At 38.6% G+C, this 15,531-nt stretch overlaps 1 protein-coding gene across 3 annotated transcripts in view; it reads left to right on the forward strand.

Annotated features, from left to right (window-relative positions):
- The window catches only part of HGF (hepatocyte growth factor), an 86,746-nt gene that overhangs the window by 23,947 nt on the left and 47,268 nt on the right, over nt 1-15,531 (forward strand). For all 3 annotated transcript variants that reach the window (XM_061413790.1, XM_061413791.1, XM_061413792.1), the window contains 2 exons: nt 2,676-2,796; nt 4,155-4,273. In XM_061413790.1, the coding sequence (XP_061269774.1) occupies nt 2,676-2,796; nt 4,155-4,273 (240 nt within the window). The remainder of the gene's footprint in view (nt 1-2,675; nt 2,797-4,154; nt 4,274-15,531) is intronic.

Here is a 15,531-nt window from a genome sequence, read left to right on the forward strand (position 1 = left end):
AATTTGCCTTTCTCAAAGTAATTTTTATGACTAACCGGATGGTTTGATGCAAAGGAAGAACCACACATTTTTTATCCTTAGATAAGTTTCTTGTAACCTCCAATAGGTGAGAAACCAACAGGAGAACAACTGATGGCTGTAAAAAGAGGGAAGAGGGTAATGAGGACAATATTAAAAAAAGACAGGGAGACTGACCTTCTAAAAGTTTTACTTTCGGTCTATCTTAAAGTATGGCCAGTTAGAATGTATAGGAAACAAGTTAAATATACAGGATGGATAGACAGTTAGGGGAATGGAGAGAGCACTGGACTGTGGGTCTGACCTGTGTTCTAGTTACAGATCTGGCATTTTCTGTTTTAGGTAAGTCCCTTAAAACTTTTGTGAGCTTTGCTTTCCTCACTGCAAGGATCAAATGATTTCTTACATGTTCAAAATACTGAATAATCAAAGAATATGTAACTATATTTTTAGCATCTCAGTCCTCACAGGATACATTTAATTCCTACCCCAACAGCAACTTTCATTGCCTTCCAAAACTGAACATTATTCATGTTAAGTTTTATTATTTTTTCAACTTCATTAGGTTTGCACCTGCATTCATAACTCTCCCTTCACTATACTATAAACATAGCATACTAGTTCATTTTTTGGGAACCGTTTAGGTTATTTTGCTCCCTTTATAGTTTATCCACATGTCATCCATTCTTCAAGGTCTAAGGAAAATCCATTCTCTCCTAAAAGCTATTACTGCCAAACACTAAGAACTTTCAGAATTGAACAGATTATCTACAAACTTGTCACTCAGTGTGAGGTCCAAGAACCAGAAGCATCAGCATCCACTGGGAGCTTGCTATTAATGCCCCAACCCTGATTCACCGAGTCAGAACTTGTCCTTTATTGGACAAGATCTCAAAGTAACGTTTATGCACATTAAAGTCTGGAGAAGGTGTGATCTACCACTCATGCTGGAAAGTGGTCATCTTATAGAATCACCTGTTTCATTTGTGTAGCTATTTTTCCTTTAGAAATTTAAAAATTCTAAAGTTTCAGGAGAAACGTTCTTTTAATAATGCTCCACAACAATTTCCCAAAAAATAATTTTATTCGCTCTAATTTGAAAAGGATATACTCTTATAAACTGCATTTTCTAATGGACACAAAATAGGTGTATTCTGATTCTTAAGTACTATTAAAGATTAGAAATTGTACATGTGTATATTTATTCCTTATCTGTGATTGTAGGATTCTATTATATGCTTTCATTCAATACAAAGGAGCAAACGACAATGATCGATGATACGTGAACCTATCAAACCTTACATTCTTTTCAAAATGGAGACTAAGTAAGCTTGTAATCCTATTCAGATGGAAAGCGGAAATGTGATGATCCGTAACCTATGCAGATTTGATCTTTGCCAGCCAGAGCACTTTTATCTACATGCTCTTGGACCCCCTCAGGTGTTTACCGACTGTTGTCTGGGTGAGCTCAGTATCAAATGAGAGGAAGCTGAATCTGTCTCTTTTCTTACTTCATAGATTAACTTACATGAAAAGAAGTAGATAGATCAGGCCAAATGGTTTCATGTTTTAGATATTTAATTGTTAATGTCCTATTAGATTATAAAAATTAAAGTTTCAAAAGTGATGATTCTAATAGTATATCCCAAACTACTATAAATACTCATTAGCCTAGATCCCAGTGGATAAAATGAAACCCTGATATCTTTTCCCACTTCAGCTAATGTTAGATGATCAGTAATCACAAGATACAAATGATGTGTTTGGGGAAGTTTGCCGGATTCGTAGGAAAGCCAAGCAATGATTTATTCCACAGGGTGCCTGCTGTGCTACATCAAATCAACCTGTCCATTTGAGAAGTCTCATTTTCAGCTAGTTGATATGATTCAGAGTTTTCAGTGTGGCCTAAGGTGCCAGCCAGAAAACTATTAATTAACCTCAGAGAATCAACAGTAATATTTAGCATAGTTAGATCAGTTTATAGATTTTTAAAAATAGTGAGTACAAGAAGTTCAATAGTAGGTCATATTCCATCCTAAGCTTTAGATAAGAATGTAAGTCTGCTCGGTTATTCGATGTGGATGCTCACTAATAGAAAGGAACTGTGATTTTTTGTTTTAAAATATTTGTATTCTTTAAATAGTACTAGATTACTATTTGAAGCTGGTCTCTCAAATCTGTGTGGTCCTGATCTTTGCGTTAACGGTAGCAGTATGATGTGCACTCATTTCAAACTGTGCATTTTCTGTGTATGTATTGGAGGGTAAGTTGAAAGAGGAGCACTATTATGTTGACAGTATAGATGTTGAGATCCCTGGCATTATAGACCGACACAGGGAAAATTCCCAAGGACTTTTCAGTTTCTAGGTACCTTTTAGATAGTTATCAAAAATTAGGAAGGTAGTATCTTGGCCCTGTGGTAATTTTGTATGACACTAACTACAAAAATTCCATTTAAACTGTGTGAAAAGTTCTGTAGGGAGTATTTTATGCCACTGTTAATGGACATTGAGCCCTAATTTAAAGTTAAAATAGTATATAAGTTTTCCTAAAAATATCCTTGCTGTTTAGGTGATTTACTGTTCTTTAAATGGAACAGTGGTGCTCTTGATTTTGCTGTCAGAAGCAATTAATATGCCATGCTTTGATTTTATTAGTTGAATGCATGACCTGCAATGGGGAAAGTTACCGAGGTCCCATGGATCACACAGAAACAGGCAAGATTTGTCAGCGCTGGGATCATCAGACACCACACCGGCACAAATTCTTGCCAGAAAGGTAAAATACCACCAAATCATGTTTCCAAGTGATCCTCTTTACAAACTGTAATTTGTCCCATGACAAATTACATGGAATCTCTCTTTCTATGTTTTCCTGATAGTCTTGGGACAGAGGGGTTTATGATGAGGTACATGAGAGTGCTGACTACAGCGTCAGCTGGTCTTGGCTGATTAGGTTGCGAGTCCCTGAAATCAGGATGGTCCTGAACACAGGAGCATCAGTGGGTACAAAAGGAAAACACTAACAAATGCTTCCTCTTTCTCTTCCATGGCAGCAAAAAAGATAAAAGTACATTCACTAATAACCACTTCGACAGGTCCAAGCTGGGGAGGGTGGCATTATTGTTAACCAAAAGCCAATCTCCTCCTTGTGCCATACCTTCCTGTGACTCAGGTAAAGTGGGGTCATTGTATGACACCATGTCACAGGCTAAAGGTGGAACAAACAATTCCTTGGCTGCTTTTTTATGGTAGATTTTTAAATTGCCTATGTGGCAGTCAGGCAACCAAGTTTACATTTCTCCTCAGGAGAACGTTTTGAGTTTAAAAATTATGTGTATTTTGGTCTATAAATTTCATAGGCAATGTTTTAGTTGAAAAAACTTTTCCCTTTTTTATTATAAAGACTGAAAATACAAATAAATACAGAAGAAGGCCTTTCTGCCCCTTTCTCTGGAAATTGCCAAATGGTGTTTTTTCTTTATATTTTCTCTTTTTTGTTTGTTGCTTTTTTAGATGAAATTAAAACTGCTTTATTTTAAAATGCATTTCTCATCTTTCAAGTGAGATCAGAAGGGATATGGTAGTAATTAAAAGCAAACCACCAATTCAGGACCCTGTTAATTTAAAGGGAGGTGGGTATAGAAAAAGAGGTGTGATGGAGTTCGTCTTTTACTCTGGTGGAGGTGAGGGCATGACCTAGACAGCTCTAGCTCCAAAACTGAGCTATCATTAGTAACATAGCTATTGAAACCTAACTTTCAGTTTGAACTTTAAGCCTGCTCTAGCAGAGGACCTATTTTCTTAATAAATAATCTATTCAAGGTCAACATGTATGTAACCTGTCCTTAATTGGGCTTGTGAGAAGGGGATTCAGTTTGAGACCTAACTGGTGTACAGGTGCCAAATGGACCTAACTTATTACTGAAGGGGATGGTACTCTAGCCTTACTACTATATGCACATTAATACACTCAGCAGTAATGATGAGCAGTCCTTGTAAGGCAAAACATAGAAAAATCTCTTCTTTCACCAGTTAAAATAGTATCCGAGCTAAGTCAAAAGTTATTTTGTGAGCTGAGGGCTGGGTAATGTTCCAGGAAGATTTACATGACACTTTTCTTGGTGTGGTTTGCAGATATCCTGACAAGGGCTTTGATGATAATTATTGCCGCAATCCTGATGGCAAGCCGAGGCCATGGTGCTATACTCTTGACCCTGACACCCCCTGGGAGTACTGTGCAATTAAAATGTGCGGTAAGTTAGGGTCAAATTTATTGCTTCCTTTTCCTCTCACAGACTGGATCTAAGCAGGCGATTATTAGTGAGACAGGTTAACAACTGTTTGATACTTTAATGCGTATAGGTTTTAAGAATGTGTTACGTAAACTTATCCATTTTCAGATAAGTTTTGCATTTCAGATAAGTTATTGCATTTTCAGATGCAATAAACTTATTGCATTTTCAGAGAGCCATTATTTTGAGATACACATGTAAGTGTCACATACACACAAAACAAACTCATGGTAAAGGCCTACACATTCTCATGTTATCAAGGAAAAGGAAGAAAAAAAAACAGAATGAGAAAAAGATCAGGGATTATGTGCAGTATCATAATGTCATTAGGGCTGTAAGAGTGAAGACCTTAGACTCTTACCTACCAATCCTGGATCCTTTCCCTAACTTATCCTCCTAGACATAACATGAGCAGTCAACCGACTATGGACCTCTTCTGGTGAATGATAGAGGTGGCAATGCAGAAAACTAAGTCTGATAGAAGATTCTTACAGACATCTTTAATCTCTAGCAGCTAATTTTCACCACTCTGGCTGTCCTTGTGCACAGCCTGCATTCTCTTTCACCTTGTATTTTAGCAGTCCTATAGCCCTTCTGCATCCTGGCCTTTACCCTACTCTCCTGAGTTTATGATAAGGCTTCTTTTCTTACTTGCTTTGTGATATCTCTTTAAATCTGTACACTTGGTCCTCTTCTTCATTAGCTCACACATTTTTATTCTTCTCTAAAATTATCCTGGATAATAATTAGATGTAGATATGCTTTTATTTCTGTGTATAAGAAGTCTTATTTTTTTCAACAAGATGCTAAAATGCTTTCAAATCAGTAGAATTGCAAAAACGTAGTAAGTGTAATCATGTTATAAATTGTCTTGCTAATATAAAAATATGTATATATGGAGAGAAAAATATAAAGACAGATAATCAGGTGCCAGCACACCAAATGATAAATATACAATTACTAGGCTATGCATAGGGATTTGCATATTTCCTTAGATTGGCATGATGAGACTGTTTCTTTGAACAAACTTATTCAGTATTATCTACACAGTGATACTGCCAAGGTAAATATCTCTCCACTTAAAGCTGCTAATAAAAAGAAATGTTTTGGACGACTCAAATAAAACCCATAGAAAAAAGACATGTCTGGCATATGCGAAATAACTGCAGAATCTGGAAGGCTCTCAATGTTCCAAGGAAACTGAACCATCTGTTTGGTCCTTTACAATAAAGGATGATTTTTGTGACAGTGTTTCTCTGTATAGATTGGGTTAGTGCAACTCATTGACTTTTTAAATGTTATTAATCTGTTTATTATCTAGACCAGGCAGGTACAATAAATCAGTAGTTTCCCTTCCTTGTGTGTGTGTGTGTGTGTGTGTGTATTTTAGGCACTCATAAATTGTCTCTGGAATAAGACCAGTAGTAACACACACACACATACACACACACACACACACATGCATATTGACTGGCACATTCACCTTTCAACTGGCATGCGCAAGATTGGCTATTTTTAAAAGACATTGGGAGAGGAAAAAAAATACAATGAATATGACACTTCTGTTAGGTAGATTTTTTTTTTCTCTTCTGTCCAGAGTTGACTATTTATACAACATGCAACAATTCTGATGGATTTATTAAACAGAGGGTGGTGTTTATAGGATGCTAATTCCAAGAAAATGGTGGTAGAATTTGTGAACCAACCCTCTATACATTTGGGCCTTAAACAACATGATGATTAGGTGGCACTGACTCTCCTGGCTCCCCTTGTATCTGTGAATTCAACCAACTGTGGGATCTTGTAGTACTAATAGGTAATAGCATCTACCATAGGAAAAAAACCAGCATATAAATGGACCTATAGAGTTCAAATCCATGCTGTTCAAGGATCAATTGTAGTTAAGATAAAATTATTTTAAGGGTTTGGGAATATTTTTAAAATATTTTAAGTTTTAGTTTGTAAACTTATATAGAGAGACTATACTTTTATCAAAATTAGTGAAATAAACTGGCATTTAGGAATTTTGGAAAATGTAACAGATACTTTCTTCCAGATATTTTGTCTTGTACATATAAGCCTATAATGAAAAACTAAGAAAATTGGCAATGGTTTCTTTTTTTTTTTTTTTTTTAGTTTAAAATTGGTTTAATTTCCTTTTTTTTTTTTTTTTGGCTTTGTCAAATACTTTATTTATTTTTTTTTTTCAAAATGGTTTCAATTGTGTATTAATTTTCTATTGCTATATAACAAATTATCAGAAACTATCAAATTATCAGAAACTTGGTAGCTTAAAGTAACACATATGTATTATTTCAAGTTTTCTGTGGGACAGGAGTCAAGGCATAAATGAGGTGTGTTCTCTGCTTAGGATCTCACAAGGCCACAGTCCTGGTGCCCACCAGACATACTATCTCATCTAAGACTGAGTGTCCCCATTCCAATTCAGTTTCTTGTGGTTCTAGTGCTAAGGTGCTCAGCTCTTAGAAACTCCCTGATGTTTTCTTCCACATGGCCCTCTTCAAAATACAGCAGTTTACTTCTCCAAGACCAATAGCATAGCTTTCTGTTACTTTGAACCTCTGGTGTCTGCGCCCTCTTTCATTTATTTACTAAGGTTTTTTTTTCAAGTTATTAAAATTTTATAAGCCAACTTTCTCCAAGATTCTGCACTAGGGATGAATTTCAAAAGGACCTGTTAGGAAATTATATCTTTTAGTGCTTCTATATAATTTCTTTCATCTTAACACAGAGTTGTGAAAGGCAAAAATAACCGTGTTTTATTTTTCCTGGGAAAATTGTATATGTTTATTGGGGACAATGATTGAAAAATAACTGGTCAGTTTTTGCCCTCACTCTGTATGATTTGATACAGAAAGCTCTGCACCCTTTTAAAGAGCTCACCTCATTAGGTCAGCCCACCCAAGGAAGTCTTCCTTTAATTAATTTAAAGTCAACTGATTGGGAACTTTAATTACATCTAAAAAAGTCTCCTCACTTTTGTTGTACAACATAAACTAATTACAGGAGTGGCTTTTCCAAGTGGCTATTCACAATTTATACCCATACTAGAGGGGAGGGGATTACAGAACATACATCAATGGGCAGAAATCTTAAGGGCTGTATTAGAATCCTGTATACCAACACAGGTTTATATGCACTGGCTGTAAAAGAATATTGGTTTATTATGCATTACTTATATCATTTGATTCTTGGGTTATCTCTCTGGCTATCTCTGGTTATCTCTCAGTCTCAACTGCTTGAATTCATTCTGAGCTTTCAATATGTTTGAAGAAAAGAATAGAGTTTATGATTGTGTCATTTGTCTTCTCTAAAGTTGAAGGCAGATTTTGAAACTCTTATTATGTAACAACTGTATAAGAAAATTATAACTGCTATTATTTATTTAACATCTGCTGAAAGGTGCTTCCCATCTATTAACAATAATCTCTATCTCAAAATGGCTGTGATTAGGTAGGCAGTGATGAAAGGTGTGCAAAGACATGATCAGGGGCACAGACTGCAATATTCATGACATGGTAATTAGGTTGATATAGATAAGGATGTGATAAAGACAGAGAAAAGGAAGGAGATGAGAAAATTAGATTAATGTGAGGCAGATGAAGTAGAATCTGAGTATCCCAGCTAGTTGCCATGACAAACACTGAAAAATTAAGCAGGGAGAATGATCTTGTTCGTCATCTAGAACAGTAGCTTCCAAATCAGTGTGCATGAAACCCAGCAGAACACAAAACCTGTCCTAGGGATTTAAGGGCATGAATAGGTTAAAAGCCTCGAATTTCAGCTCCTCTTTTTCCATATGAATTCTTTCTCAAAATCTTTCGCTTGAGGTGCATGGGTTGCTAAGGGGTCAATCAAATTCAATATCCTACCTGTCCACTGACAACTGCCTCTTGCTACTGTACTGAAAAAAGGTAAACTGTCAATCCTACCTGAATATTAATGGGGTATATTGTCCTGGGTGTAAAAATCTTGGGGACACTAAACAAAGAGACCTTTGAAAATACTATGTATTCATACTGTTTATCATCTACATACTGCTAATAATTATATAACTCCATCCATAACAGATAATACCAAAGAATATCACAATAATACTAAAGAACTGCTCACACTGTTGTGAAAGTTCTAGGCCCCACATCAGACTTTCCAACCAGGGGATCTGGCAAAGGGACTCCCCAGGGAATCCGACTTTGAAAGACAGTGGATTTGATTCCAGAACTCCCACAAGACTGGGGGAAACAGAGACTCTTGGAGGGCACAAAATCTTGTGCACACCAGGAGCCAGGGGAAAAGAGCAGTGACCCCACAAGAGACTGAGCCAAACCTGCCTGTGTGTGTTGGAGGGTCTCTTGCAGAGGCGTGGGTTGGAAATGGCCTGCCGTGGGAACAGGGGCACAGGAAGCAACAGTTCTGGGAGGCATGTGTTGGGTATAAGTCCTTTTTGGAGGTTGCCAGTAGCCCTACCATACAGCCTATACACTCTAGGACTCACCTTAGGCCAAACAACTAACAGGGTGGGAGCACAGCCCTCCCATCCAAAGACAGTTTGACTAAAGATTTACTGAGCATGGCCTTGCCCACCAGAACAAGACTCAGTTTTCCCCACAGCCAGTCCCTCCCATCAGGAAGTTTACATAAGCCTCTTATTCTCATCCATCAGAAGGCAGACAGAAGTAAGAACTTAAATGTCTGGAGTTGAGCTGTAGGAGTTGCTTGTATATTTTTGAGATTAGTTGTTTGTCGGTTGCTTCATTTGCTATTATTTTCTCCCATTCTGAAGGCTGTCTTTTCACCTTGCTAATAGTTTCCTTTGATGTGCAGAAGCTTTTAAGGTTAATTAGGTCCCATTTGTTTATTTTTGCTTTTATTTCCAATATTCTGGGAGGTGGGTCATAGAGGATCCTGCTGTGATGTATGTCGGAGAGTGTTTTGCCTATGTTCTCCTCTAGGAGTTTTATAGTTTCTGGTCTTACGTTTAGATCTTTAATCCATTTTGAGTTTATTTTTGTGTATGGTGTTAGAAAGTGGTCCAGTTTCATTCTTTTACACGTGGTTGACCAGATTTCCCAGCACCACTTGTTAAAGAGATTGTCTTTAATCCATTGTATATTCTTGCCTCCTTTGTCGAAGATAAGGTGTCCATATGTGCGTGGATTTATCTCTGGGCTTTCTATTCAAAAAATGGGCCAAAGAACTAAATAGACATTTCTCCAAAAAAGACATACAGATGGCTAACAAACACATGAAAAGATGCTCAACATCACTCATTATCAGAGAAATGCAAATCAAAACCACTATGAGGTACCATTTCACACCAGTCAGAATGGCTGCGATCCAAAAGTCTACAAATAATAAATGCTGGAGAGGGTGTGGAGAAAAGGGAACCCTCTTACACTGTTGGTGGGAATGCAAACTAGTACAGCCACTATGGAGAACAGTGTGGAGATTCCTTAAAAAACTGGAAATAGAACTGCCTTATGATCCAGCAACCCCACTGCTGGGCATACACACTGAGGAAACCAGAAGGGAAAGAGACACGTGTACCCCAATGTTCATCGCAGCACTGTTTATAATAGCCAAGACATGGAAGCAACCTAGATGTCCATCAGTAGATGAATGGATAAGAAAGCTGTGGTACATATACACAATGGAGTATTACTCAGCCATTAAAAAGAATACTTTTGAATCAGTTCTAATGAGGTGGATGAAACTGGAGCCTATTATACAGAGTGAAGTAAGCCAGAAGGAAAAACATAAATACAGTATTCTAACGCATATATATGGAATTTAGAAAGATGGTAACAATAACCCGGTGTACGAGACAACAAAAGAGACACTGATGTATAGAACAGTCTTATGGACTCTGTGGGAGAGGGAGAGGGTGGGAAGATTTGGGAGAATGGCAATGAAACATGTAAAATATCATGTAGGAAACGAGTTGCCAGTCCAGGTTCGATGCATGATGCTGGATGCTTGGGGCTGGTGCACTGGGACGGCCCAGAGGGATGGTGTGGGGAGGGAGGAGGGAGGAGGGTTCGGGATGGGGAACACATGTATACCTGTGGCGGATTCATTTTGATATGTGGCAAAACTAATACAATTATGTAAAGTTTAAAAATAAAATAAAATTGGAAGATTTAAAAAAAAAAAAAAAAAGAACTTAAATGTCACAGCCTCCAGAACAAAAACCACCATCACAGAAAGCTAATCAAAATGATTGTATGGATCACAGCCTTGTGTAACTCAGTGAAGCTATGAGCCATGGCGTACAAGGCCACCCAAGATGGATGGGTTTTGGTGGAGAGTTCTGACAAAATGTGGCTCACTGGAGCAGGGAATGGCAAACCACTTCAGTATTCTTGCCTCAAGAATCCCATGGACAGTATGAAAAGGCAAAAAGATATGATACCAGAAGATGATCCCCCTAAGTCGGAAGGGAGAGTGGAGAAATTCCTCCAGAAAGAATGAAGAGGCTGGACCAAAGCAGAAACAACACTCAGCTGTGGATGTGCCTGATGGTGAGAGTAAAGTCTGATGATGTAATATTTCATAGGAATATATGGGACACATATTCAGAGAACAATATTTCATAGGAACATGGAATGTTAGGTCCATGGATCTAGGTAAATTGGAAGTGGTCAAGCAGGAGATGGCAAGAGTGAGCATCAATATTTTAGGAATCAGTGGACTAAAATGGACAAGAATGGGCAAATTTAATTCAGAGGACATTATATCTACTCCTGCAGGCAAGAATCTATTAGAAGAAATGGAGTAGCCCTCATAGTCAACAAGAGTCTGAAATGCAGTACTTGGGTGCAATCTCAAAAACAACAAAATGATCTTGGTTTGTTTCCAAGGCAAAATTTTCAAGTCACAGTAATCTGAGTCTGTGCCCCAACCACTGATGCCAAGGAAGTGGAAGATGACCAATTCTGTGAAAGCCTACAACACTTCCTAGAGCTAACACCAGGAAAAAAAAAAAATGTCCTTTTCATCAAGGGGATTGGAAAGCAAAAGTAGGAAGTCAAGAGATACCTGGAATAATAGGCAAGTTTGACCTTGGAGTACAAAATGAAGCAAGGCAAAGGATAACAGAGTTTTGCCAAGAGAACATGCTGGTCATAGCAAACAACAACACAAGAGATGACTCTACACATGGACATCACCAGATGGTCAGTACTGAAATCAGACAGATTACATTCCTTGAAGCCGAAGATGGAGAAACTCTATAGAGTTAGCAAAAGCAAGACCTGGAGCTGACTGTGGCTCAGATCATGAACTCCTTATTGCAAAGTGTAGGCTTAAAATGAATAAAATAGGGAAAACCACTTTCGGATATGACCTAAATCAAATCACTTATGATTATACAGTGGAGGTGACAAGTAGATTCAAGGGATTAGATCTTGTAGACAGAGTCCCTGAGAACTATGGACAAAGGTTTATAACATCGTATGGGAAGTGATGACCAAAACCATCCCCAAGAAAAATAAATGCAAGAAGGTAAAGTTGTTGTCTGAGGAGGGCTTACAAATAGCTGAGAAAAGAAGAGAAGTGAAAGTAAAAGGAGAAAGGGAAAGATATACCAACTGAATGCAGAGTTCCAGAGAATAGCAAGGAGGGATAAGAAAGCCTTAAGTGAACAATACAAAGAAATGGGGGTAGGAGGTGGGGAGGGGAAACAGAATGGGAAAGACTAGAGATCTCTTCAAGAAAATTAGAGATACCAAGGGAACATTTCATGCAAAGATGAGCACAATAAAGGACAGAAAGAGTAAGGACCTAACAGAAGCAGAAGATATTAAGAAGAGGTGGCAAGAATACACAGAAGAACTATACAAAGAAGGTCTTAATGACCCAGATAACCAGGATGATTTGGTCACTCACCTAGAGCCAGATATCCTGGAGTGTGAAGTCAAGTGGGTCTTAGGAAGCATTTCTATGAACATATTGAAAAGCAGAGACATTACTTTGCCAACAAAGGTCTGTTTAGTCAAGGCTATGGTTTTTCCAGTAGTCATGTATGGATGTGAGAGTTGGACTGTGAAGAAAGCTGAGCGCCGAAGAATTGATGCTTTTGAACTGTGGTGTTGGAGAAGACTCTTGAGAGTCCCTTGGACTGCAAGGAGATCCACCCAGTCCATTCTAAAGGAGATCAGCCCTGGTTGTTCTTTGGAAAGAATGATGCTAAAGCTGAAACTCCAGTACTTTGGCCACCTCGTGCAAAGAATTGACTCATTGGAAAAGACCCAGATGCTGGGAGGGATTGGGGGCAGGAGGAGAAGGGGACGACAGAAGATGAGATGGCTGGATGGCATCACCGACTCGATGGACATGAGTTTGAGTGAACTCCGGGAGTTGGTGATGGACAGGGAGGCCTGGCGTGCTGTGATTCATGGGGTCGCAAAGAGTCAGACACGACTGAGTGACTGAACTGAACTATGAACAAAACTAGTGGAGGTGATGGAATTCCTGCTGAGCTATTTCAAATCCTGAAAGATGCAGCTGTTAAAGTTCACCCAATATGCCAGCAAATTTGGAAAACTCAGCAGTGGCCACTGGACTAGAAAATGTCAGTTTCATTCTAACCCCAAAGAAAAGCAATGCCAAAGTATGTTTCAACTACTGTACAATTGTATTCATTTCACATACTAGCAAAGTAATGCTCAAAATCCTTCAAGCTATGCTTCAACAGTACATGAACCAAAAATTTCCACATGTTCAAGCTGGATTTAGAAAAGGCATAGTAACCAGAGATCAAATTGCCAACATCTGCTGGATCATAAAAAGATCAAAGGGATTCCAAAAAAATATCTTCATCTGCTTCATTGACTATGCTAAAATCTGTATGTGGATAACAACAAACTGTGGAAAATTCTTAAAGAGATGAGAATACCAGACCACCTTATCTACCTCCTGAGAAACCTGTGTGCAGGTCAAGAAGCAACAGTTAGAACCAGGCACACTGAACAATGGACTGGTTCAAAACTGGGAAAGGAGTAGGTCAACGCTGTATATTGTCACCTTGCTTATTTAACTTCTATGTAGAGTACATAATGTGAAATGCTGGGCTGGATGAATCACAAGCTATAATCAAAATTGTCAGGAGATATGCAGATGATACCAATAATGGCAGAGAACAAAGGGGAACTAAAGAGCCTCTTGATGAGGGTGAAAAAGAACAGTGAAAAAAATGGCTTACATTTAAACATTCAAAAAACTAAGATCATGGCATCCAGTCCAATGACTTCACGGCACTGACAGATTTTGTGTTTTGGGGTTTTAAAATCACTGTGGACAGTGAGTGCAGACATGAAATTAAAAGATGCTTGTTCCTTGGAAGAAAAGCCATGACAAACCTAGACAGTGTATTAAAAAGCAGAGACATCACTGCTGACATAGGTCCATATAGTCAAAGCTATGGTTTTTTCAGTAGTCATTTATGGATGTGAGAGTTGGACCATCATGAAGGCTGAGTGCTAAAAAATCAATGCTTTTAAATTGTGGTGCTGGAGAAGACTCTTGAGAGTTGCTTGGAGAGCGAGGTGATCAAACCAGTCAATCCTAAAGGAAACAACACTGAATATTCATTGGAACGGTTGATGCTGAAGCTGGAGCTCCAATACTTTGGCCACCTGATGTGAAAAACCAGCTCACTGGGAAATACCCTCATGCTGGGAAAGACTGAGGGCAGTAGGAGAAGGCAGCAGCATAGGATGAGATGGTTAGATAACATCACTGACTCAATGAACTTGAATTTGAGCAAACTCCGGGAGATAGTGAAGGACAAGGAAGCCTGGCGTGCTGGAGTCCATGGAGTTGTAGAGTCAGACACAGCTCATCAACTGAACAACAATCCATAATACACATAATAGGCCCGCAATGCAGGAGATGTGGGTTCTATCCCTGGGTTGAGAAGATCTCCTGGAGAAGTAAACTGCAACCCACTCCTGTATTCTTGCCTGGAGAATCCCATGGACACAGGTATCTGGTGGGCTACAGTTCATGCTGTCACAAAAGTGTTGGACATGACTTAGCATTTAAACAGCAAGAACAATTCATAACATGCACACATATATATGTGTGTAGTATTTGTACATTTATGCCTGTGCATGTATTTAGTGTGTATTTGTCTCAGAATTTTGTAGTCACAAGAGATTTTTATATGATTTAAATATATAAAAATCTTTCAGCAAAGTATGAGAAATGAGCAATAAAAGACTCTCCAACATAAAATAAAATACATTACACTAAAGTAACATCCTGTGGTTAAAGTGGAATAGAAAATGATTTGACGAGAAAAAGAACTTGATAATGTACGTTTTATCAAGAAAAAGGTAGATGTAAATCCCCGTGGTATTTAGAGAACCTTAAATCCATTCAAAAGAGTGATATACAATTTTTTGTTTTAATACTGTCAATAATTAAAACATGCTAGAAATCACGTCTTTTGTAGCTATTTAAACTTAGCATAAAAATGTAGATGGCGACTTAAAAACATGAGAGGGAACAGAAGTAATTTTTCATAATAATTTTAGTAACAAGAGCAAAACCCAAAAACAAAAAAATGCCAACATTTGAAGACTACTGGTCCATTCTAAAGTAGATCAGTCCTGGGTGTTCATTGGAAGGACTGATGCTAAAGCTGAAACTCCAATACTTTGGCCACCTCATGTGAAGAGTTGACTCATTGGAAAAGACTCTGATGCTGGGAGGGATTGGGGGCAGGAGGAGAAGGGGATGACAGAGGATGAGATGGCTGGATGGCATCACGGACTTGATGGACATGAGTTTTAGTGAACTCCGGGAGTTGGTGATGGACGGGGAGGCCTGGCGTGCTGTAATTCATGGGGTCGCAAAGAGTTGGACACGACTGAGCGACTGAATTGAACTGAACTGATCCATAAGAATTACTATATATTCTGGGTGGTTAGCATAGTGTTGCACAGAAGGCAATGGCACCCCACTCCAGTCCTCTTGCCTGGCAAATGCCATGGATGGAGGAGCCTGGTAGGCTGCAGTCCATGGGTCGCTAGGAGTTGGACATGACTGAGCAACGTCACTTTCACTTTTCACTTTCATGCATTGGAGAAGGAAACGGCAACCCACTCCAGTGTTCTTGCCTGGAGAATCCCAGGGATGGGGGAGCCTGGTGGGCTGCTGTCTCTGGGGTCACACAGAGTCAGACACGACTGACT

The sequence above is a fragment of the Bos javanicus genome, chromosome 4 (assembly GCF_032452875.1).
Source record: "Bos javanicus breed banteng chromosome 4, ARS-OSU_banteng_1.0, whole genome shotgun sequence".
NCBI lineage: Eukaryota > Metazoa > Chordata > Mammalia > Artiodactyla > Bovidae > Bos > Bos javanicus.